The 25,000-nt window shown below is 41.6% G+C and overlaps 3 protein-coding genes across 3 annotated transcripts in view; all 3 read right to left on the bottom strand.

Moving 5' to 3' along the window:
* Positions 1 to 6: 6 nt before the first annotated feature.
* On the bottom strand, positions 7 to 7,083 carry LOC121298488 (bactericidal permeability-increasing protein-like). Its single transcript, XM_041225625.1, has 16 exons — positions 6,962 to 7,083; positions 6,098 to 6,234; positions 5,530 to 5,644; positions 5,249 to 5,380; positions 4,687 to 4,842; positions 4,286 to 4,349; positions 4,067 to 4,127; positions 3,730 to 3,821; positions 3,079 to 3,255; positions 2,579 to 2,638; positions 2,147 to 2,314; positions 1,807 to 1,874; positions 1,269 to 1,311; positions 1,125 to 1,188; positions 529 to 605; positions 7 to 369 (listed from the first exon to the last, which is right to left on the bottom strand). Exons 2-16 carry the CDS (start codon positions 6,222 to 6,224, stop codon positions 268 to 270), a joined length of 1,506 nt encoding a protein of 501 aa, XP_041081559.1. The 5' UTR covers positions 6,225 to 6,234; positions 6,962 to 7,083; the 3' UTR covers positions 7 to 267.
* Positions 7,084 to 11,723: 4,640 nt separating this feature from the next.
* LOC121297790 (myosin light chain kinase 2, skeletal/cardiac muscle-like) lies at positions 11,724 to 20,156 on the bottom strand. The gene is made up of 13 exons (XM_041224288.1): positions 19,495 to 20,156; positions 19,123 to 19,201; positions 17,884 to 18,502; positions 17,079 to 17,392; positions 16,240 to 16,345; positions 15,867 to 15,960; positions 15,415 to 15,524; positions 14,793 to 14,934; positions 14,368 to 14,438; positions 13,918 to 14,046; positions 13,685 to 13,837; positions 12,842 to 12,974; positions 11,724 to 12,209 (listed from the first exon to the last, which is right to left on the bottom strand). Exons 1-13 carry the CDS (start codon positions 19,951 to 19,953, stop codon positions 12,129 to 12,131), a joined length of 2,490 nt encoding a protein of 829 aa, XP_041080222.1. The 5' UTR covers positions 19,954 to 20,156; the 3' UTR covers positions 11,724 to 12,128.
* Positions 20,157 to 21,491: 1,335 nt separating this feature from the next.
* The window catches only part of LOC121297933 (targeting protein for Xklp2-B-like), a 4,487-nt gene continuing 978 nt past the window's right edge, over positions 21,492 to 25,000 (bottom strand). Inside the window, exons 2-8 of the mRNA XM_041224569.1 lie at positions 24,687 to 24,919; positions 24,003 to 24,098; positions 23,723 to 23,896; positions 23,457 to 23,603; positions 23,267 to 23,378; positions 22,831 to 23,018; positions 21,492 to 22,645 (exon numbers count right to left, since the gene is read on the bottom strand). Of these exons, the coding sequence (XP_041080503.1) occupies positions 22,535 to 22,645; positions 22,831 to 23,018; positions 23,267 to 23,378; positions 23,457 to 23,603; positions 23,723 to 23,896; positions 24,003 to 24,098; positions 24,687 to 24,919 (1,061 nt within the window). The 3' untranslated portion in view covers positions 21,492 to 22,534. The remainder of the gene's footprint in view (positions 22,646 to 22,830; positions 23,019 to 23,266; positions 23,379 to 23,456; positions 23,604 to 23,722; positions 23,897 to 24,002; positions 24,099 to 24,686; positions 24,920 to 25,000) is intronic.

Below are 25,000 nucleotides of genomic sequence, written 5' to 3'. Positions count from 1 at the left end.
TAAAAAGCTTGAAAAGAATACCTCAGGCATGTAAATACCTATGTGCACCTAAGTTGTTGAGCCTTGCAAGTTTTGTTTTACAAAAATGGTACAAACCTAGCACGTTAGACAATGTTTGTTTAATATTGTTTGCTATGCATCATCCTGTGCATTTAAAGTGTAATGCAATTGTAATAATGGCACTTAAAATAAAGTAAAACAACTTTTTTGCTAGATTTCTTTTTTATGTTATATTAATATCTTTTTTAAGATTACTGTGCAGGACGCTCAGGTAAGAGAAGTGTACCAGTGGTAGTAGACTGAGCTGAGATACCTGGCCTTGGCTGGACCTCCTGTGAAGTTAACATCTGTCCCGATCAGTACATAGTCCTGGAAAAAAAGATGGGGAACACAGCTTCAGAGACAGTGGTTCAGTATCCATGCAGAAGCAGTCTAACTGCCTGTCTGCACCTGTCCCTGTGCGAGCATGAGAATGCAAGCTAGGGACATTGACGCACTGAGCAGGCATCCCAAACAGGAGGAGCTCACCTTGAGAATCTGGATCTGAGCATTAACGAGGTTCATCTTGTCAATGGTGGGGAGAGGGAAGCCTTCTTTCAGGAGCTCTGTGTGGAACCAAAGAGCTGGTTAAAGTGTGGCTGACTTGAGGGAATGTGTTTCAAAGCAGAGGTGAAGGGGCAGCCCCGTGACTGGACCTGTGAATCTGCTGCCTTAATTTGGTATAAGTGATGTTCAGTTTGTAGTCAATATTAAATCAATAGAACTGCGATTAGAGTGTACTAGCGTCTGGTAGTTGACAAGGTACAGACAAGGTGAAATACGAACGTCAACTAATGCCAAATAATCAGGGGTTTACTGCAGTTCGAAAGCGGTAAACCGTGCCTTTAGAACATTTTGAAACTGATTTACAGATTGATTCACCTTTTCGATGTCTTGCTTTTCTTCAGTTTTTCTTTTAGTAAAGTTACATTCTATTGGAATCTGTACTGGACATCTGGCAGTGCCCTGCAATAGAGCTTACTGAAAGTTCTGTGGTCTCTAATAAGCATGCCGTTCTTAAAGGTGATGTGCCGTTGATAGAGCGAGTAGGGATCGGGGAGCTCAGGAAAGACGTAGGTTCTTACCATTAACCTTGGGTAGCACTGCAGATTTCAAAGCCAGCTGAAGCACAGTCTGCAGAGAACGAATCTGAAAACAGAGAGAAGATCACTGATTGGTGGTTGGTCTGGTGAGCTCACGCTGGCACATTTAAAGACAGCCTGCTTTACCTGGAAAGGCCCCACGTAGCTCTTCTGCAAGGACAGGACCACTCTGTTGAAGTAAAGCATGATTAGATTCGTTCTTGTTTGTTATAAAATATTTCTGCTATTGACAAAACCAGCATTTGGAAAAGTAGCAGGAGCTTTAGCTTAGAGCAGCAATGCACAGTGAGGGCCATTCCAACCCACCCAAACCCTGAACTACTGAATTGGAGTAGTGAGCAGACAGCAAGCGGGCTGAGAAAGCTAGGGCAGGGATGAAAATAAGACCCCCATTCCATAGCAGTTTGATCCATTCCTGGTTTTACTTATTACAGTAGTAAGACAAACTTGAGCTGGTTATCTATACTCTGGGGCTAATCAGTTACACATTAAAAACCTAGAATGGGTGAAACTGCTATGCAATAGGAGTCTTACTTCCAACCCTGTGTAGGGGAATGCTAACAAAGGCCTGCTTCTTTCCTAGTGTGTGGAAGGCTTAAATTATAGGGTGGAGATTCACACAGTAACTATTGGGTAAACAAGGCGTGGCAGGGGGTGTACTCACCCATTCAGAGTTACAGATCCAACCAGTTTCTTCCCTGAAATAAGCAAGTTGGCACTGGCGCTGGCTTCCTGCAGAAAACAAACTGACCCTTACTGTAGTTCTGAGACTGAAAAGGAACTAATCCTGCCTGCAAGCTGGTGCGATTTATTAATGTAGTGAGATTAGAAAATGACATTTCTTTTTTATACTGCATGTCCCTTAAACTGGGAGCTCACATTTAAACAAAGGAGCGTTTTCATACCTACTTACGGACTGGTGGTGTTGGTTTGTTTCCAAGCTGTGTAGGGAAACTGGGCCTGTTTTTTCCAGCAATGCTAGGAGGTCCATCGCGTATGCTTACCATATCGAGAATGAAGAGGGGCGCAAGGGTGGAGTCAGGTTTGATGACGTAGGCAGAGATGGATCCCACCACCTCAATTGTGATGTTGCCTGGCTGCATGGTTACATGTGGCTGTTTGGTGGCTTGTACGATGAGCTTCATTGACATGTTAGGGTAGGATTGCGCAATCTGGAATGTTAAAATACAAAGAGCTGTGGCAGACCATAATACTGTCCCCTGGACACCACTGTTCATCTCAAAGGGTATTTTAATCATTAATAAAAAGAGTCAGTTGCCAGTTTATTAAAAGGAGTAACAGGTTGCAGTGGGGTGGTGACATTCCAATTGGGTTTTTTTTTTTTTTTTCAAATTGGGGGCAAAATACCTTTTTCATTCATTATGATGTTTATTTCTTCATTTAAAAAAAAAAAAAGGAAATGTGAGCTGGCTTACCTGAGGGATGAAAACTCCAAATGTTTGGGTGTTCAGTCTAAGAGGGGATGATTTTGGAATCTGTGGTGGTGGAAAAAAAAACAAAAAACAGATGGCTGCTAACCCTGTTCTTGCTAAATTACGATGCTGACAGCAAGAAGCAATGGCATTCAAAATACCCAGCAGAGACACCAAATAACAGGGCAGTATTATTAATGAGTTGTTTTCTCAGCATTTACAGTATAATGACATTAAAAGAAGTGACCCTTATTACATCCACACTGAGAGGGCTCTTGAGAAAGGATACCATTAATGCTGTTGAGCTCTGCAGCCTTGTCCACAAAGCCAGGACAGGTCACTAATGAGATGTACTTCAGCAGTGCAATCAAAGCACATTTCTTTTTTACTGGATATTTCTACAATGAATTTGACGTTAAAAGTACACAATGCAATGCATTTGTGCTATCAAAAGACGCAATGTGAATCCCAATAAACCCACAATAGGAGGGCTGATGACCAACCATGTCATCTGTAACATTGATGTGGAGCGCTCCGGCGCTGTAGTATACAAAGCCAGCAGAATTCAGAGTGAACTCAGACACCCCGATGTACAGCATCCTGCTGGCCTGCTCGGGGAGGGAGAACGGGGGCGCGGTGAAGGGGGGTTCACGGTGCTGCCCGATGCTATAGAACTCACCCTAGAGAGAGAGAGAGAGAGAGAGAGGGAGGGAGAGGAACTTCTACCATTATCCACTCTGGAAGATACTTAAGTATTTCATAAATCAAATAAATTGAAAACATTCCATCATACATTAGTAGCATATTATCAAATTACCAGCCACTTTACTGGAGAACAGTCCTATATTGTATCATCATTCAAACGAGCTGTAGAAAACACTGCTGTCTTTATCTTGTGTGTCATGAGCTAGCCCTTTTTAAAAGGCTGTACTTGTGCACTCAACAGCAGATGAATCAGTACAGCAGTTGTAGTAGAATGTGCAAGTGCAGAAAGACCAGATGTGGATGTACAAACCCTCCCATCGACAGTAACTTGGCTAGGATTTGCTAATCTGTTGCTGTTCCTGACGTCCCTCTGTGTACAAATTAAGTTCTCTGGATCAGTTTGAGTGCATCTCAGATCTCAGCTGAAACTGCAAACTAGCAGGACACACCTTCAAGTCCAAGTCAATGTAGTTCTTTGTGATCACAGGGGGAGAAACCAAGGAATATTCAACCTCCGTGTACCGATCAACCTTCGCCAGCACTAGATGACAAAAAATGTAACATTTTCAAAGCATGTACCTTCTCCCACATCATCGCCTTAATAATATACAGTGGCAGGATTCCAGAACTCTTCCAGATGGAATATTCAGTAGAATTTCTGATTAACTCGAGGGGAAGTTCTCCATTCATTTACACAGGTTTTTGTTAAGAATATTTCTGTAGTCTTCTATGTTTCGTAAAGTGTTATAATACAGATATGTCCAGTACAAACAGATCCATACGTACCATTTAAGGTTTTCAGATGGGGATTAAGTCCACTGATAGCTTCAGAGACCAAGGGACAAATCTGTGCACAGGTACAAATGGGGAATGAGAAATGATCAGTCAGCAGCTTGTCGAAACTTTCTGTTTGGAACTGACTGTGTAAATGGTAACTACACAGCTGTATGTGTAATTGAAGTGTGATTAACGGCACGTTCCCTATTAAACTGTATTTCTGATTACCTTGTCACTGAGCTCTTTCCGAAGGGCTTTCTCAATGAACTTCGAGAACAGGTTGTACAGCCAGCTGGACAAGCAAGACAAACAAGATGTTAGTGCAATTTGAAACACACTTTTTCTTTCAATGCATTCATGTACGGATGTCGCCCTGCCAAAATGAACAAAAACCGAGAACATGCCAATGGTTTTGTTTTTACTTATTTGATTGGACCAACCAACCCTACTAATCTTTTGAGGGCATTGCAAAAATTCAAGTTCTATACAGTGGGTTCACTTTGTCATGTGGGTGTTCCTACAGTCTTCCATGCCTAAATTCCCCACTTGTTTTAGTTTCATCAAACTGGTAGTGCTGTTGTGGAGCAGCAGTATTCTAGACCAGCTATAGCTGTCTCTCACTCGTTTACCTTGCCCCGCCATGGAACTTGATTTTCACTCCCCCAATGCTGGTAGAGCAGCTGGCACTCGACACTGTGGGACGTCCCGTCTCATCACGGGACACTCCAATACCTTCCGAAATTGTCAGGCCACTAACTGACAGATCGAAGGAGCCGTGATCTTTACTGCATGCAGAAGAGGGTGAGAATCAGCAGTGTTCAATATCAGTAGATATTTAACCCTGCCATTTCCTTGTAATGAGTGCAGTACATGAGAACTGCTAATACATCAGCGAATCACTTATTATCAAAGTCAAATGTACTATACCTGTATGCAGCAATAACGTAAAATAAGGATTTAGGATTAAAACACTTCAGAACTCTTGCAAGCCTACCCCTGCTGTCCCCTTTCAACTTTGTATTGATTATTTATTTTATTTTATCGGTAATCAACTTTGATTTGCTACAGAAGCGCTTAGTCCATTTTTAATAAATAAAAACCTTTATTAGGCACTTTGCTGATCACAGATTTGAACATGTGTGCTGAAATTTATCATAACAGGAAACATTACCAATGACAAGTTAAACTTACACGACCCTCAGATATTTCACATGCCAGTTCCCCTTGATGCTAATGTAGGCATTGCCTATGGATAAGACAAGCCCAGTGCCTGGAGATAACCCGACTGCAGACTGGGGAAGACTGACACTTACAATCTGCATCCTGGAGAACACAATAGGGGTGTGTTAGTGTCCAATGCATTAAAAAAAAAACAACAACATATATTGTTATATAATGTGGCTTTACCAGGGCAATCACGTCACCAACCCCCAACTTACCCCAAAGAGCCAAATGATACTGTGGATACTCACTGTGTCAAGCTGTACTGCACCTTGCCGATTGGTGACACTTTTTCCTTACCCGACATGTCAGGGATTTTAATGGACTTCAGCTTTTGCTGCAGAACAGCCATGCCTATCTGCCTCCCTGAGGGGTCACAATGACAGCAGCTTCAAACAATGGCAATGATAGTTTTGTGTCACCAAGTGTTACCATGCTGCATTGTGCTTCAGCTATGTTTTAGTACTGTACATTCAGCTCTGATTTAGTAATGCACATGCAGCTCTGCTTTACTGCTGTACATTCAGCTCTGCTTTAGTACTGTACATTCAGCTCTGCTTTAGTACTGTACATTCAGCTCTGCTTTAGTACTGTACATTCAGCTCTGCTTTAGTACTGTACATTCAGCTCTGCTTTAGTACTGTACATTCAGCTCTGCTTTAGTACTGTACATTCAGCTCTGCTTTAGTACTGTACATTCAGCTCTGCTTTAGTACTGTACATTCAGCTCTGCTTTAGTACTGTACATTCAACTATGCTTTACTGCTGTACATACAGCTCTGCTTTTTCCACTTTGCCAAGAGTACACTGTGAACTTACCATACTCCAGTCCATTCTGTGTGATCCTCCCAGTGATACCAGGGTTTGTGCAGAGCGACGCAGGGCAGAGGGCTAGGAAACCCAAGAGCCACCAAGGGAACATTATGACCTCACAGCACAGGTGCATTCAAATATCACTGCAATCAGAAGCATTGTACATTATATATTATATATTGTAACTCTACCCATTACAGTAGTGTCTTTATATTTTGATCTAATGCTTATTTTTATATGCACTATTGAAGTTGAGAGAGTAGTGAAAACATAAAACAAAAGGCATTTTCAGTATGGTAAAGATTACTATTCAAAAAACAAATCCCTAATCTGAACAGGCTCTAATTACACCGTGTAACAATTTTTTTTTTTTTTTTGTTCCTGGGTAGTAAGTGTTAAAAGTATATAGAATAGCTAACTATTATGCCCCAAATATTATCTTGTTGATAGTTGTCAAATATTTTTTGTTCTATCGATAAAAGGTTAATTGTGTGTTTTGTTTAGGGATTAGAGCTCTATAAGGGGTGAAACTCTCGAAAAACTACTCACTTCTAAATCTTTTGTAGTCATCTTTGTATTACTTTAGTATAAATACATGTTAATTTGGATTCATATGTTGTTTTTTTCTGACTTTATGTGAATGAAAAGACACACATTTGCCTGTTTTCCCATTGGAAATAGTGATATTTTGAAATATCACTGTCCTGGTCACAAAAGCAAAGTTTCTGGGGAATAATAGCCATTTTCTATACTTTTGAGGAATAAGCAATTAGGAAATAACACTTACTACCCAGGAACAAAAATTGTGTTACATAGTGTTATTAATCTATAGTGTAATAATTGAAAACAATCTTCTGTGTAAAAACTCACACAGGGTTATGTTCAGACTCTCCTCCAGGTATCTTCCACCGTCAATATCTTGTCTGTAGAAATCGCAGAAGTAGTCCTTGTAATAAGTGCTATTTTACAGTGAAGTTTAGTTCTGGTTGAGGAAGCGTCACAATTTCGTAAACGAAGGTGTCTGCCCTAGACATTGCTTAATCTCCCAGTCCCGATGTGTTATTTTGCAAGCAGCCAACTTCCTTCTCTTGTTGAAAGTGGAGTTACAGTAATTGTTTGTGTTGCATTGTTCTGTTTGTACAATCCTAACCCACTACTGCTTTCATTGCAGGAGCTTCCCCATTTCTGTACAAGCAGCTGATTATGAAAGTGCTAGTTTGCTTTCTCTTCAGAAAGACATCAAAACAGATCTGGCTAGGTTTCAAATCCAAAACATCACCTGATCTTCAACAGAAGAAAGCAGAGCCGTAATAATATAGAAGAATAAAGATTTAAATAAAACCTTGGTTAGCACGGCTTTAACCCTTGAAGTCCAAGGCACATCTGAGTCCCACAAATAAAAATATGTTAACTTTCTTATGGAAGTTATCAACAACTGACGAAACAGTTACATATGTACAAACATACAGACATACACAAACATAAGACTACCATTTGGCCCTGAAGATATGTTAACAATTTGTGTTATCAGCGCATTGGTGAGCGTTTAGGATTTTTTGAATGGGTTTTGCTTACCTTGTGCTGTTTGTTGAGTAGCCTGGCTGGTCCTCAGAGAAGGAGAGCTTGTGCTTGTCTTGGGACAGTGAAGTGTGATAAGAGAGTGCTGGTGCTGTTCACATACTGTGCTTTGTGCCCTGAGCACGGGATTAGCTACATTCCAACAGTGGGTATTGCTTTCTAGCAGCACTGAATGCAAGCATGTTTTGATACACTGTAGGAATTGGTATCAGAGAGCCCTTTTAACCTTGGACCCCATTCATCTATGGGGTACATGTTTCTATAAAATCTTTATTGGATTGTACCCTAATGCAATCCGGTCTACAGCTATGTTTATAAAAAAGTTTTGCATCACCTAGAATTTTAGTATTGAGAGATGCAATATAAATAACGTATATGAATATGATTTAAATATTTTATTTAACATCACGCAGTCATAGAAACTGCAAAATGATATTGCAAAAGTCTACCGGAAACCGTAATAGTAGCACAGTATTTCGTGTTAGATTTCGAAATGTAACATTTTATTTTTTATATTCAAGTATCTGGAAAACTACAAAGCGGTATGCAATTCAATATGTTAAGGTAAGATTATTCAGCAGGTTTATGACGCAAAATGTGTTCATTCTATAGGGCGGTGCAAAAGCTTTGTCCATAGCTGTGTATACATTTATTTTAGAAATGCAGCTGCTGTATTTCCAGCTGCTTATGTTTGGTTTTAGCCTTTTGTACTATTGCTTCTCTCTATACTCTGTTGTCATGGGAACAGGATATGATGTGCATGACATTGCTGAATCCTTAATAGCAATTGATTGATTTCACATTCCATGCTTCTAGCTTTGTGTTAGCACTATTACAACTGAAAGACAGAATGCTACACTTCCACATCAGAAATGTGCCCTTTTGCAAAGTCTTAATCTCTCTGTAAAATGTAATCAAACCTACAATCTTCTCAAAAAATCCACCTTTAACTAATCACGAGACTTTGGTTTTGAAAGCTATTGTTTATTTTTCTGCATGCAAACTATGTTGGTCCACAAAAGGTATCAACATTGTTGTTTCCTTTTTCTTCTTTTTAACTGATTATAAATTACAAAGCAAAGGTTATTAATTAGTGAGGCTAAGGTGATTGTTCTAACTGTGGCGGATTAGAAGCTATTAAATAGCTATTTAATAGCCCTGATAAAAGGCTGTAATAAAAAGTTAAATGAAGTGTAAATAAAATAACAAATACAATTACTAAGAAAAAAAGAAGCAATGGATTTTTTGGTGCAGGTCACTGCAAATGTGACTTCTTTAGCGGACAGCTATACAAGGAGTGGAGTTTTGCGTCAGCTGTCTGAGTTGTGTTCTTGTGCGTTTACTGCTTGTCCTTGATGGTTAATGGCTCCACGCTTTTGGCTTTATTGCAATTGGAGGATATTTACTGGCAGCCCCCATTCATTCTGCTGATTAACCTGGCAGTGAACGACATTCTCCTGACTACCACTTTGGTGCCCTCTGTGCTTCATGGACATTCTCCTGACTACCACCTTGGTGCCCTCTGTGCTTCACTGCCTGATCGACCGACACTCTGTCCTGCTCGGGTTCTAGTGCCAGGCGGAGTTCTTCATCGGAACCATCTGCATATTTAACACTCTGTCCACATTGACCCTCATAGCAGTGGGAAGGTACTTGCACATCTGTCATGCCATTGACTACCTCAGGGTGCTGACCCCCAGGAGGGTGAGGCTCAGCTTGCTCATCGTGTGGCTGCTGGCTGGGGCCATGTGCATCACTTACACCCTCCTCCTCCTCAATGCAGGAAGTGTATCTCCAGAAGAAGCCACCATGGGTTTGCGAGCCCACCTGCGAGCCCGAAAAGCAGATGGGGTCCCCCCCGGCAGTTACCTAAAAGCCTGGGGCCTGCGCGTCTGTCGTGTTGTCACTCACTGCGTATGTCCTTTCCTACTTCAAGATGTACCAGGAAGCCAGGAACACTGTGGAACCTTTCAGTCGCACCAACAGGAGGGCGCGCAACACTGTCATTTTTTACAGCTCCATGTTTGTCCTGCAGGTTATCCCCTATTGGCTGATGTCCATCACAGACTTTCTATGGGAGCTGGACCCTGAAGCAATGAGAGAACAGACTGCCGCGACCGGGATCCATCTTATACTGCTGGTGTTGATAACAGAGTCCCCCCCCCTGCATCAATCCCATCATCTACGGCCTCAGAAACAGCGAGGAGAGACGCGCCATCCCCCTGATAGCTTGCAGGCTTCGCTGAACTTCCATTTGCCGGTACCATGGTGGTGGGGTGAGACAATTAATTTGTTTAAAATGGGTTACCCCACTGATGCAGAGGGACAGGCTAGGGGGTAACAACATGCAGCAGAAGAGATGAGTTTGTGTAATTTTGGGTTTGATGTCTAGTGGTTTTATGACCTGGGACTCCCAAGCAAGGCCCAGTTGGTCTGGTCCAGGACAAATTGAAAAAAACGATAATATTACACTACAAAAAATCAGTGCACTCGAAACAAAAACATGTTTGCATTTGCGTTTGCGGATCTAAAATGTGATCCATGTACAGGGCTCCCTCTTTTCACTATCTGACTGAGAATATAGAGTGAGTTAGTGAAGTGCGCTTACCTATATACAGTACAGTAAAGTACAGCACCCTTTCTATTTACTGTCAACATGGCTAAACAGTGAACTATTGAATCATGACATATCAAGGGGGGCTCTGTATACTAATCCTCTCACCAACAACAGGACTTTATGGTAATGTTTACATGTCAGCTGACTGTTACACCAATTGTGAGTGCCAGTGCATATTTTCTTCTTCATGGTAAGCTGTACTGTAGTGTAATGATAGCACATGGCTAGGTGGATTGGAGCTAATGATATTGCTTTGATATTTGATTGTTTATAAAATGTCCCTCTGGGCATAACAAGTTCACTGAGCAACAAAGAGCATTCTATTAAAAGGGAGCTGTATGATTATACTAAAATAAATCTTTTAGTTTGCCAAGTAGGAAAGGCTAGCAGATATAAATAGATAGATATAAATGGTACGACACAGGTCCGGTTTCCTTTGCAAAAGTATGATTTTTTAAGCGTGAAATATGTACATTCTTAACAACATGTGCAATATCCACATTAAAGAAGGTGATTCTAATACTGTCCTCGTACTCACGTATATAAACAAGAAGTGATGAACCTTCCCCCACATTTCATATTACATTCCTTATGAGAATAGAACCTCTTGTGGGTGTCTCTTCCTGAACACCAGTACATTAGTAACTCATAAGAAATGACCACAGCTTTTTGAAGATGAGAATATAATCGCTTTTAAAGGTGAAACTGTTTTAAAAGTTAGAGCACAGTATATCCAAGTTTTCCCAGTTGGAAACAGCAGACCGATTTTCCACACAAACATGCATCTTTCTTCTGTTTAATGCATAACTAAATACCAGTTTATTGCTGTAGGAATTAGTTACAAATAAACAAAATAAAGCCCCCCATTTTGCATGATAATAAAACTCCAATCCCCATGTTAAAAGATGCAATATGATTACACCGTGTAACAATTTTTTTTTTTTTTTTTGTTCCTGGGTAGTAAGTGTTATTTCCTAATTGCTTATGCCTCAAAAGTATAGAAAATGGCTATTATTCCACACAAACTTTGCGTTTGTGACCAGGACAGATACATTTCAAAATATCACTATTTCCAATGAGAAAACGGGCGCTTTTGTGTCTTTTTGTTCACATAAAGTCAGAAAAAAACAACATATGAATCCAAATTAACATGTATTTATACTAAAGTAATACAAAAATGACTACAAAAGATTTAGAAGTGAGTAGTTTTTCGAGATTTACGATTATACTGTAAGTTTAAATCTTTTGTAGTCATTTTTGTATTACTTTAGTATAAATACATGTTAATTCGGATTCATATGTTGTTTTTTTCTGACTTTATGCGAACAAAAAGACACAAAAGCTCCCGTTTTCTCATTGGAAATAGTGATATTTTGAAATGTACCTGTCCTGGTCACAAAAGCAAAGTTTGTGGGTATTATAAGAGCCATTTTCTATACTTTTGAAGCATAAGCAATTAGGAAATAACACTTACTACCCAGGAACAAAAATTGTGTTACATAGTGTAATCAAAAGCCAACAATAAAATCACAGTATTCCAGCTCATAGAATGCTTTCAATCGACTCAATACTAGGGTCAATGAAACTTTCTGAAAGTGAAGGGAGGCTGTAGGTCCACAGACCCCATAGTTCTGTTATTGTCCAGTAGGTGTTTAGGACTAATACAGTAATATAGTTTGGAGCAGCTGCCTAAAAAGTGACACCATAATTCATCATCAGTTATTTCCTACTGTCCCCCTTTCCCTTACAAACTGTGTCTCTTCACTCAGAGCTGTGGCTGGAGTTCATTGGTGGGGGGTTTCTACACCACAATGTCTGTGGTTGGTGTTCCTGATTCAGGGCTCAGACTCCCAGCGTGTTTAGCGACCCGGATCTGCTTATCTTCTTAAATCGGTTTGCAGCAGCAACAGCAATGTAGTTCTTCTGTTTAACACAAAAGAGGGTTGGAACAGCAGAATAAGAAGCGCTGTGGTGAGACAGGCTATCTGGGGGCTCCCAGCCATAAGCTGCCACTGAAGGAGCCTCCACTGTTTTAAATGAAGGTTTGACTAATGGTAGTTAACAATCAATTGCTCTCCTTGAACCCGGAGCCGCAGGCTGAGGCAATCAAAGAAGCATGAACATTGTGAAAATGCTTTCTGAAAGCCATTAGGCCTCTAAAACATCAGCACCTATGCGATTTAGTACAGCAGCCATCAAAAACAATGCTACTTAAAAATAAGGGCTAAGAACGAGCTGTGAGCTGTGTACAGCTGCTCAAGGAAAGCTAGCAGCTTTCAACTGACTTTTTCAGGATGAAGATGCTTTTTAATTAGTTATCCCAGGGCAGTCTTTCTGTAGAGTAACTTTGTTGAAAAAGTAACTGTGAAGTCCTACATTAAGCAGGTAAAAGCACAGACAGTATGGTAAATACTTTAGCTCAACTTTTCGAAGTTAATATAAAGTCAATAGGAACGCATGTGGCAATTCATAAATGTTCACTGCAGTATGCAGAGTGGTTCCTATACAATTGCCTTGCCAATGTAACCCAGTCACAAAGCACACAGATACTGTACCTTCCAGAGCCTCCTTGCCATGTACTTCCTGAGCAAGATCTGTGATTTGAGGCAGATGTTGCTGTGCATGGCTTTCTCCCCTATATTGTTTAACCAGGGATGCTTCAGACACTGTGCTGCACTGTGACGCCCGCTACAACACAAAGAAATATGAGAAAACACTGGGGAGGGTTTACTGAGCAGAGCTATCAAAGTATTGTACCTATACTATAGGAGTCACATGCTTCATTAATACCGATTAAAACTGCATAGCCCCTTCAGGCACTGTGTGCACAGGTGTGCCCTGTTAAGTTGACCTATCTATGTATCTATTTTATAATGCATAATGTTTTGTTTTTTTTCCAAAGTTATGACAGGGCAGCTTGTCAAACACCATAGAGTTCACACAAACCATTTTAAAATTTCTATAAATGTAATTTAAAAAACCGCGACCAAAGGGGAAATAGTTGAGTCATGCTGTTTGGCTTTGTCGTGATGATTCCTGCTATTATGGTGAGTTGTTTTGAGTTGTTCCAAGATTTTCATTGTCTCCACCTGAATCATCTTGTCAACCTATACCCAGTGGACCATTGTGTTATCCACATCACATAAAAGCAGCCTCTAAACTGTAGTAAGTTTGAAGGCGAGGACACTGAGACATAAGCATGAACTTCACTAAGAGAAAAGGCAGCTCTTCCCATTAAAGGCAGCTGGAGCTCACTGGCAGGAAGGATGACACGGGGAAGCTTCCATTCACTGCCCTGCTGTACCAGCACTCTGTGTTTAAATACAGGACTTCAGTGTGGATGCCTTCAACCTGGCATCGTCCACAAGAATAATGCATCCAACCCCGCACCTGCTCACCTCTTCTCCTTGATGAGCAGGTTGGAGATGAAGTCCCGTCCCTCCTCTGAGACGTGCTCGAAGGCTTCCTCGTCGAAGTACCAGTTAACAGCCAGCACGTTGTTGAGGGTCTGACTGTCATCGTCTCCGAGGAATGGAGAGAGGCCACTCAACCTGAAGGAGCACAGTGAGCAAGGGCCAGTCACATGTACAGCAAGTCTCTATCATTGGTACTGATTCAAAACTGTACCTACAGCATGTATGAAATGACACCCAGCGACCACATGTCCGTCGGGAAAGACACAAAATCAAAGTTCACAATCTCGGGAGCCAGGAATTCGGGGGTCCCAAAAGAGACCCTCAGCTTCTCTCTGGGCTTGTACCTGTCGGAGGGGAGGGAGGGAGAAGGAAGTCAAGGTGTGGGGACTGACTACTGAACAGCAAGGGTGTTCCATCCAATCAAAATGAGTGTTTAGACAAGCATTGCTTGAAATGTATTCAGAGGTTACAGGATTATAAAGCAAGCAGAGAAAAGCAGCACCCAATCCGCTACCCACTGTGACAATGCAGTATTCAGATAATTCCAGTTTCCATGTTCACCAGCTCCAGTTTGCCAGATCTCTGGTTTCATTGTTTCAGCTCTGACAGCGTTGTGGGGCTGGGTTATGTTTAGTAACACACACATTGCTGTAATGAGGACCTACCTCCTGGCCAGCCCAAAGTCAATGATTTTCACCTGGTGACCTGTCCGGTTCACACACAGGATATTCTCAGGCTGTGGAAGATAGTAACATGAATGTGATGTCACCATGAACTTGATGTCACCTCCATTCTAAACCTTATTTATTTCCTTCTTAGAAGTCATGAAGATTCCTCTGCTAACACGGCAACCATCATGCTCAAGAAGGAGGAAGTGTCAAGGTGAAGAATGGAGGTACATATGAAGCTGAAAAAATATCATGAAAACATGAAACAAGAACAATGCTGGGGAACTGGGGACAAATGCACCAACAAATGCACCAACCCAGAATGACTAGTACCATGGCACAGGGACACTGTTATGGCTGATTCAGGTAAAGGCTTAGTGCACAGCTCTCTTGTGTTTTTAATTCACAACAGTACTCAATACCTTCAAGTCCAAGTGCAGGACGTACATCTGATGCATGTAGTGGATTCCCTCACAGATTTGCTTCACAAAGACCATGGCGTCCACCTCCGTCAGGTGGTAGTTATCATCAATGATCCTCTCGAAGAGCTCTCCTCCGTCCACACTGCGGGGTCACAGGGCAGAGAGGTCAGGAGGGGTTACTGCTTTACTGGGGTCACAATGTGCATCGCTGAAGCCTGCATTCCAGCAGCACATTTCTTTAGAACTCAGGAGCCATAGTTAGGAGACTGTGCTATTTATGTTCTTACAAAGAGAAGGCATGTTCAAATGGAATGGCAACGTGGAGAAGACTGAACCTATGATCAAGCTGTCCATTGTATAAGAGGGCTGCCTTTATAACGAGGGAGCATTTTATTAAAATCACAGAGATCACCGTCCATAGCCATGTCATTCTAAGTAGTCCTTTAAGTGGTTTTAATAATTAATAATGGCAGTTTTATAAATCCCTCATTAAAAGTCAAAGCTTGTAAAATAAAATAAAAGACAACGCAATAAACAGAAATATAAATGGCATGCATGAGTGGCTATGGGGATGGATGCCCCTGTGTCCACAGCCTTGGGGTGCGATCTGTCAGACACTCACTACTCCATGACGAGCACCACTTCGTTCTTGCCCTCGAAGGCGTCGTACAGCTGGATCACATTGGCATGGCTCAGCTGGTTCATCACCTGCACCTCGTTACGCACCACTTCCTGTTGGGGGGGTGAAAAACAAGTGGGCACAAGGGACACGACAGAGATAACCCTTAGAAATGTCTCCAACAGTAAAAGCATAGCAGGGTGTAATAAAGCACGGTAAAGCACAGGGAGCATATTAATTAACATGGCAAAGCATGGTAAACTATGGTAAATGCATAATCATGGGAAAAGCATGCTGCAAAGGGAATGCTTGCAAGAAAAGAAATTGCTAGTAAAAATTAATTTGGCCCATATTTTTCTCGATTTAAGCATGCTGGCCTAATCTGTTAGTTTTGTGACTGGCACTGACGGTAGACACAGTAGACTTGCCAGGCCGCTGTTTCTGCATGTATTTACCTTTTCTTTGGGATTTCGGACTTTGATGATTTTAGCAGCAAGCTTTAATCCAGAAGTTTTCTCCGTGCACCTGTGCACCTGGCCAAACCTTCCGCTAAAACATGAAACAAATACATGTTTAAAAGTCAACCAAACGACCATAAAATGCTCATGAAATTACGAAAGTGAAGTTTGGATTTTACAGCTGCAATCAGCATGCATGTGTGATGCTATGGTTTGTGCTCTAGGTCAGTTTGTGTTAACTGGGTTTGGGTTCAATTGTACTTCTTTACTTTATGTAGCGACCTGGTATCAGCATGTTAATAAAGCTGCAAGTCTATAAACTGAAAAGAAAGGAGAGCCCTAAAGACTGTTAACAACATGTTCACCTTACCCTCCCAATACCTCCTTGGTATTGATGTTGAAGAAAGTGGAGGGCAAGGCTAGCCTCAGAGCCACAAAGCGATGTGCAAACGGGGCAGGTTGTGGAGAACTGTCATCTGGAAAAGGGATTAAAGCACTAAAGCTCAGCGCTGAGAAAACTCCTCGAGAAGAAAAAGTACACTCATCACCGACAATGCCACGGCAAAACCTCTGGGTAAAGCTGTCATCGTGCTGAACGAAGATACTTCAAAGCGATAATAGACTTTTGCTGTATTGTTCTTTCCTTACCAAAGTGTAACCCTGCAATTTATGCTAGAAATACACACACACACAAATATATATATATATATATAAATGGAAGAGACACTGTCCTTTGTTCACACTGTTTAGAATGTTTGCATTCTCTTCGATTCTGCTTGCTGCCTGGGCAGTAGTCCTGGATTAATTTGTATGCTCACAGAGAGCCGATCGCGTCGTAAATCTGCCAGGCAGCAATATCCAGACTGCTGCACAAGGAAGGAATGTCACATGTAATGCAATCAAAAGCCCACAGAGTTTCCATTCCACGTGGATACCGGTATATAAAACCAGCCAGATTTCAATAAAGGGCAAACAAGATGGCCGTCTTGGAAAAAACTACAAGCAACAAACATTTCAGTTTACAGAAAATTGTAATATTTGTTTTAATAAGAGGCAAGGTATAGGGCATATGAAGAAAATTAAACTGTGGCTCATCAAAAACTCTCAATTCTGAAAAGGAATTACCCTGGCTAACTCTCATGCAAGTCCCCAATCCATATACAAATTCAAGGTCCCTGTCAAGTGGCATTTAAAAAAATTGAACCTTACCTATCATTTTGAAACACGTCTGAGGTTCTGGGGGTTGACTGGCGGTATTCCCGTTGCTTTCTGCAGGGCTGACTCTGATGCTTATGAGGGAGGGGGCTACACTTTGATTCTCTGTGCTGGCAGCTGTAGCAGCAGGTCTGGCCCTTCTTGAGGTGTCAGAATTCCTGCGTGAGTCTTTGCTTGAAGGCGCCGGGCATTTTGAGTCCTGCGGGGGCAGCTCCTGTTTGTTTGCAGGTGATAAGGTTTTAGAGGCCAACAGAGTTTTATTTTTTCCTCCAACCCAACTGTCTCCAAGCATGTTTTCATTTTCATCTCTAAAAAGATCAATTAAGAGAAAAATCCAACAATAATCAATCAATCAATCAATCAGTCAATCAATCAATCTGCAAAAACAGGAGAGGGAATCCCTGCTTGGAACCCACTAACATCATCCAAGTTATTTTTTTTTATTTTATTTTTTTCCCCCCAGAAGTAAGGTTGCAGAGTAAATATTAGATTTAACAGATTTTTTCAGTGGGTTGCTCCTTTCAGTTACAGTTGGTATCTCTTTAGCACCATCATCCTTTCAAAGCTGACTTGGGGAAGAAGGCTTCCTTAGAGAAGCTTGTGTAATTGATCTAATTTTAATTTTTTAATTAAGTACAAGGTGAGCTTGATCTACACATCCTATAGCGTGCATCTCTGTGCCTCTGCATGATAACAGTGCAGTCTGTGATCTACACAGTCTATAACATGCATCTCTGTGCCTCTGCATGATAACAGTGCTGTCTGTGATCTACACAGCCTATAGCATGCATCTCTGTACCTCTGCAGGGAGACAGGACAGCTCTGCACATGCCTGAGAGCTGGGCCGTCAGTCAAAGGTGGTTTAAGTAGCTGGTTCTCCATGACCTTCACAAAAACCATGTTCTGAACATTATGTGCCGTGTCAGCATTCATGTGCTCTGCAGCTCCAGCAGCTTGTTGGCCCTGATTATTTAGCAGTGGGCAGATCTTACTCGGGTTGAATTCCCCGGTATTCTTCCTGTACTTCGATTTAACGGCCTCCCGCTTGGAAAGCGGCTGATCTTCTTTGCTGTCCTTCGCTACTTCTGTGAACTCCACTTTCCCCACGGCTTTATTCTTCGTCTCCTGTGATTTACTTTCTCCAGTCTTGAAAGCAGCAGCGTTCAATGCTGATGATGCCACTGCTGCCTGTGCTTGTCTTCCAGTATCGGCTACCTTGTTGGACTTGAGGAGGCTTTTGTCTCCTGGGGGAGAGGTCTGGGGTCTCCCAGCAGCAGGCTTTTCTGCCTGGGCAGGGGTTTGGGTCTTGGCTTTGATCAGACCATGAGCCTCTTTCTTCTCAGGCAGTTTGATCTGAGCTTGTACAGCCGCCTGGCCAGAGCCTGTGGCTTTACCTCCTCCAGGTAAACTTAGAGAGCCTGGTATTGAAGGGAAATGAAAAACTATTTCAACACTTTTTGCATGGCAAATTTGAAGCTTACCATGCTTTTCAATGCAATTGCTATTGGCCACGCCTCTATGTGCATTACCATAGTTAATTGTTACACTGGTCACTGCTGCTGTCTTCCAGGACACACAAGTGTCAACAGGTTTTTATTTGTGCTGTCCTGACCAAGATAACATATTCTTTAACTTACTGGAACACATGTCCAGCAAGTTAAAGCAAATGCATTCATAACCAATCACAAGCTCGTCACCGTGGTCTAGATGTGCATACTATAAACTTGTACCAATGAACCTCCATGCCAAGTTTCATCGCAATTGAATGGCATCTTATTATGTATGTGTGACAGATGTACGCCTCCATTATATCCCAGTCTCCAGGGACATGCAACCCCCAGGCCTGAACCGTATTAATCCCCAAGCAGCTCGCATGCAAATTGAAAAGGAATCAGACTTGGCTAGACGACAGAGATTTTCCATAACACTGCTAAATATAGGAGCACTTAACATTTTGAGGGCAGGGTGGTCAACAGAATGGGACGGCTTTTGCACCCATGCTATACAACAGCAGCAATGCAGACTTGTTTTGCCTTACCTTTCCTGTGCGTCTGTGGCACACCCTTTGTGCTTGGCTGCAACTTACTTTCTTTATCACTAGGCTTGCTGTTACCTTCCTAAACAGAAAAAAAATTACACCCATAAAGTTTTTACAATCTTTAAATAGCCCTCTCCATTTGGTTCTGTGGGCATTTATAGCTTCCCACAGCTCTCTATGCTGGACAATGTGTCACCTTTATGTATATCTATTGTTTCATACTGTACATGCAACCAAATTGATTACTGATCTTTTTTTTTCTTGTTCTTTAAGGCACAAAAGGGTGCAGTGGAGCAATAGCTTAGTCTCTAGTACCCAAAATTTTGTGGTAAAATATTAAACAAAGCAAAACACACTCACAAACCCCCTTACCTTTTTGCTCATGTCTTCTCCTTTTTCTGCTGCAACCAAACCTGAGGGTTTCTCGCCTGGCTTGCCTTTGCCCAGCAGTGTTGAGGGTGACTCTGTCTTTTTAGGTAATGTGCTCACCTGGGGGAGCAAGGTTCCATCTTTAGCCCCCCCATGCACCCCAGTCAGAGTCTCTACCAACAACCCCAGGGCACTCTGTATCCCAAGCACCAGCCTCTCCAAGTTCTCCAGACGCTGGTTCTGCTGCTCATAAGTAGACGCTATGGTGGAGGACATCGTGGCCAAATCCTGGCACAGCAGCTTGCACTCACACTGCCCCGTCCCCCGAGATGATGCCTCAACAAAATCACAGATCGCTGCTTCCCCTTGGGCTCGAGGCTCCCCAGGGTCTCTTAGCAGCTTCTCTTGCCCTTGTAAGAGCTTGTCCACTTTGCGGCCAAGGCAGTCCAATTTGACCTCCATCACCGTCCAGGCACTCTGTGGGTTTGTTCTGCTATCTACCTGACAGCCCCTATAGCAGACAGTGAGACATTGCACTATTTGTTGGTGAAATAAAGACAGGCAAGCAGCCGTCGCTTTTACAACTCAAGGGTATTGTACAGCATGAATGTAGGTCACTACGTCAACAGAGCAGTGATGGTGCTTATTGTTGGCCAGCAGGTCAGATTCTAGCGCTATAAACTACAGCACTGCTCCAAATATAGGAGAGTAAGACCTTACTAGTCCCTGATAGAGGCATTCGTGGCAGCCAGGGCCACATTCTTTCTTACACTGGAAAATGCACGCTACCGATAAGAAGCCATCACTCACAGCATGCCAGGACTAGTCCCCCAGCAGCTGGGACTAATCTCCCTGGGCTTCTTTCATTGTTTTAAACACAATCAGAATGTAGACAAAGGGGGGGGTTTGTGTAGGTCTGTCACCTCTAACCACACTTGGGTAAAGATACTTCTGCCTGTGCCTATCCACTACTAGTCAATTATTTTATTTTAAAATGTACTGTCTTCAGACTGTTTGTTATGCTGAAATGTGTGGCAATTTTGCAATGGGGATCAATTTGACATTCGTAGCACCAAGCTCCCTACCATGCAGGTGTTTCAAATGTCACCAACCCCACCAAACTCATAGCTATGAACTAAAAACACAGGAAAATAAGCTGTGCTGTACATAAATAAAACTCATTCACCACCTGAAGGTGCCAAGGCATAGAATGCTAAAACAAGAATGGTCTGATTTTGAGCACATAGTGTACACTCTTGTCTATGAAAGTAAAAGGCTTTGGCAGGATGAAGCTGAAGCTACTGGGACTAGCACCAGATAATTAATTCTGCCCTTCCTTTAGCCCCTTGATAAAGCACACAGTAAGCAGTGTGAGAACATTAATGTGGGCTGGCCTATGTGTTTCAGGGTGACAGAACCTGAACTCCTACTAGCACCAAAAGGTCAGCTCATCAGCTACAGTACAGAAGGAACCAAGAGTACTCCATGAACATACCCCATGAATTTGTAAAAACAGACACGTAAAACAAGCCGTTATTGAAATGCTGTGATTTTGTAACACATCCATATGGTGCCCAGTACCCCACCACCATGTACATTTAGATTTCTCTTTTTAATAGCGCTAAAGCGCTCTACTTTCATTATTTGACTAGTTTTACTGTGTACATAATTTTGTTTTTATCTACCAGTCTTTTGATTCAGAAATTGGTTTCTGATTTCCTCCAGCAAGGAGTGGACTTATTTGACCTACAAAAGGAAGCATTTGACGCAGCACTATTACCATGACACGCTGTCTTGCTGTAACCACGTAGGCAGTACTGGTATGCGGCAATGTTGATTCACAATTTCAACAACTGCCAGCATTCTCCCATTTTCTTAAGCTTCTGACAGAAGAATATTGCATATGCCAAGTACAGCTTTTAACAGACAAGTCCAGTCAAAACCTACAACCCCACTGTTCTTCATTCAGTTACACAATTCAAATATTTTCAATGCATGTTCAACAGTTTAATTATTTTCCAGTTCTCCTGCACCCTTTTCTCTGGTGAAATCAGGTTTCAGAAACGTAACACTTCCTGTGTAGAAAGACATTGGGCATTATTGGGTCAAAACCTAGACTCTGCTCAACTCAAGCAATCCACAGGTCTTTCAAATCATTCACTTTAAAAGATCCAGCATTTCAATATTTTCTGCTCTGCACCAACAATAGATGGTTGCTCCCAATCTGACAATGTATCTACAATGACATGATCTCAAATAAGGACACCTTCACATTTTTAAATCCACTTCAGGAGTTCTTGTACATACATTTACAATTATTTTCTACATTAATCACATAGTATTTGGAAAAATGTACTGAAATCATAGCTGTTGCAGTTTAAGTGAATGAGCAAATTCAGCCTAGTTCAGCCCCTGTTTAGGGGGCTGCAAGCAATAGGAATAATTGTTCCTCTGGTAAGCTTACAGTGCATAGCCACTTTTAATGTATTGGAGTCAGGTCTAATTCAGCAGGTTGTTACACATTTCAGTCACTTGAGCGCCCTAGTAACACACTCAGCCTGTAAGTTCATTTAGATCTCAGCCAGTGGAGTTAAAGAACCATGGAAGAAGTTTTTTGCTGTTAAAATTAAGGAAATGTAGTTTTGAAAAAGCCTTCATCGGTGCAGCTCAAGCCAAACAAACTCAATTAAACAACCTTTTAAAAAAAAATGACACCACTATTAAATTTTAGAAGAAACAGAACAGTTAAGATAGCATAGGGATTTTTTTTTTTTTTTTTTTTTTTTTTTAAATGTAAAACAGGTGTACAATTTATTGAACAAACATTTAAGTTTTACAAAAAACTACTAAAATATTAAGATAAAAGGGTAGGTGCGCTCAACATTCAAATCAGGTCATCAAACCAAGGAACCATTCTGGCATTACCATTGTTTGAACAGAACTGTAGCCTTTAGTTAAGCCACAAATAGGCAAATCTTATTGTCCACATAAAAAACTGTCAGGCATTCAGATATTTACACAATATGTAGAACACACAGCTACTTTAAAGACGGAATCTGTCTGAGAAGTTAGGAGACTGGGGAACTGTTAGTATCTGGTCACTATGCTTCACCTCCATTTTCTTGAATCGTCTGATTGGTTGGGCTTTGTGCACCTGCAAGAAAAGAAGAGCCCTATTAACAGTTGGGCAATGAAATAGGTCAACCTCAATTTAGTTAATTCTCTCAATCTTATTTCTTCTGTGTTAAAATAGTCAAACACAGCTCTTGCACATGAGGGAGAAAAAGGTTGGGTGCCAAAAAATGGTTTTTGCAGCCTAACAGACAGTCGGTCACTTACCTGATCTTGTCGGAGTTTAATAATTTCCTCCTTTTCCCTCCGCTCTAGCTCTTGTCGCTCCTCCTCTTCCCTCTTGGCCCGCAGGGCTTCCCTCTCTGAATTTACCTTCTCAAATTCCATGCGCTCTCTGGCACGCCTCTCTGTTGACAGTTCAAAATGTTCTGCAACTGCGGAATTGGAAATCGTTTCTAAGTTTGGAAACAAAACGGGAGGGGGAGGACACAAAAGCCAAAGCCCAATCAAAACACAGCTAACTAGAAAAATGAAGTCCACCAAGCTATGATTAAGACTCAAATTGACAGCATACCAACAGCTTATTAAAATACACCACCCCCTCCCCTAGCACAAATCAATTACAAACGACAAAGATGTAGCCATTTAAAAATGTTATGAAACAGATTTGCTTTTATATAAAAGGTTTGCGCACTGACTATACCTAAAATGGATCTGTTTTCCTTCTTCGGAACAAACGGCTCCTGATGAATGACTGTGTTTGGACGAGCCTTGAAATTCGAAGCTGCCGCTTGTTGTTTCAGCTCCTCCTTCATCTGAGGAGGAAATAGCTTGTAAGGAGTTTGTTTAGACTAGGAATTGTAACAAAACACTTCAAAACTCAAATAACGTACCATCTGTTCCCAGCGTTCACTCTTAGCTGCACCCCTCTCGTCAATCAGGAGCTTGAAAGGCTCCGGGTTGGTCGATTCTTTTACTTTCTTTTCAGGCAACTGGACATGTTCAAAGTCAGGAAGTGGAATGGCTTTGAACTGAGTAACCTTAAAACACAAACAGAAGCATTTCAGCAAAGTCTACATGTATGTACAGAGATTGAACTGCCATAAATTCAAGACTGAAGTGAAGCAGCACATCTATTGCTTTTTGTATTTAAAATTACCTCCCCTTTGCGCAGTTCCTCAATTCTCTTTTCTTTCAGAGTTTGTCTGTCTTTATCCCTCAACTCAAAGGAGAAGGGACACACTTCCACATGTTTATTTTCCTGTGGCTTTGGCTTGAAGGGAATCCCAAAGTGTGGCATTGGGTTTGCTTTGATCACTGGAGCTATTTTTTCCTAAAAGCAAAAAGGTCATAGGTCTTTAACAGCAATAAGTCACACATGGCGTCACATCAGTTCAGTTGTATGAACTGTACTTGTCACACCAATACATGATCCTTACCTCCTCCACTTTGTGTTCAACACGTATTCTGTTCTTAAAAGCAAAGGCTGGAGACTGCGGCACTGTTGGAGGCAACTGCTTCTTCTCAGGAACACCCTGGAGGGGAAAAAATATATATCTCACACTTTGCTATAACCCTTTCCAGTCTGATGTCAGACCCTGTCTAACACAAAAAAGACATCAAGCACAGGTCTAATCATTTTTTCTTCGGAAAAAGCAGAGAAAAACCTTTCAATGGCCGAGTAAGACAGAGGAACCGAATGAAGCCCAAAGAAAAAAAAAAAAGTTTGAGCAAAAGATAGCCCCTGCATCACAGAGAACAGAAAAAGATAGCTGCTTCCGCATCCAGAGCTCAAAGAATCAGACATTTGTAAAGCTTTGAGATGTTATAATAATGACTGATCGCATTATTGAGGAGTTTGGTGATAAAACTAAGAGGTATGTGAAATACAGCGAACAAGGGGTGGGGTTTGGCTGGAGATACAGTGCCTTTTAAACCCGTCTTACTCTTAAACTGTAAAAAACTATGAAAATAAATTGGACCCGACAAGCTTAACAGGCGCTGAATAAATGAACGGCTAAGGGTTAAGCATGGGTAAATAAAGTTTATTCTAGGTAAATGTACATTTCACCTAATTTGTTCTGCATTTAGAAGCTGTGGTCAGGCCAAGTCAAAATACATACCACAATTTCTTCTAGAATCTTTACAGGAAGAGGTCTGGAATGGAAAGTGTAATTCTCCTCTTCAGGTATCTTGGTGGCCTCCCTCTCTCGAAGCCTTTTCTCAATCTCCAAGTCAAAGCCAATTGGCTGTGTGGATTCCTTCACAGGGGGCTTCTTTGGTAGGAGACCACCTTCAAGGACTTTACGATTCAGCTCAAGTGCTTTAAACTTGAATCTGAATGGAAACAAAAAAACTCATGTGAACAACTCATTAACAATAGGGGTTGGATAAACTGTTAACCTTACTTTAACACATACATAACCTTCTAGGACAG

The sequence above is a fragment of the Polyodon spathula genome, chromosome 23, assembly GCF_017654505.1.
Source record: "Polyodon spathula isolate WHYD16114869_AA chromosome 23, ASM1765450v1, whole genome shotgun sequence".
Taxonomy (NCBI): Eukaryota; Metazoa; Chordata; class Actinopteri; order Acipenseriformes; family Polyodontidae; genus Polyodon; species Polyodon spathula.
Note: the sequence above shows the minus strand (reverse complement) of the source record. Positions and strands in the feature narration are given on the sequence as shown.

What these genes read in the sequence shown, in the direction of transcription:
- LOC121297790 (XM_041224288.1), bottom strand. Translation starts at nt 19,953, where the DNA reads ATGGAGGTCAAATTGGACTGCCTTGGCCGCAAAGTGGACAAGCTCTTA. An exon ending in GAGAAGACATGAGCAAAAAG is followed by an intron (nt 19,202 to 19,494) that starts GTAAGGGGGTTT and finishes TTTTCTGTTTAG; the next exon opens with GAAGGTAACAGCAAGCCTAG. An exon ending in GACGTGTTTCAAAATGATAG is followed by an intron (nt 16,346 to 17,078) that starts GTAAGGTTCAAT and finishes TCCCTTTTCCAG; the next exon opens with ATGACAGTTCTCCACAACCT.
- LOC121298488 (XM_041225625.1), bottom strand. Translation starts at nt 6,224, where the DNA reads ATGCACCTGTGCTGTGAGGTCATAATGTTCCCTTGGTGGCTCTTGGGT. An exon ending in GTGAAATATCTGAGGGTCGT is followed by an intron (nt 4,843 to 5,248) that starts GTAAGTTTAACT and finishes TTCTGCATGCAG; the next exon opens with TAAAGATCACGGCTCCTTCG. An exon ending in TTGGAGTTTTCATCCCTCAG is followed by an intron (nt 2,315 to 2,578) that starts GTAAGCCAGCTC and finishes TTAACATTCCAG; the next exon opens with ATTGCGCAATCCTACCCTAA.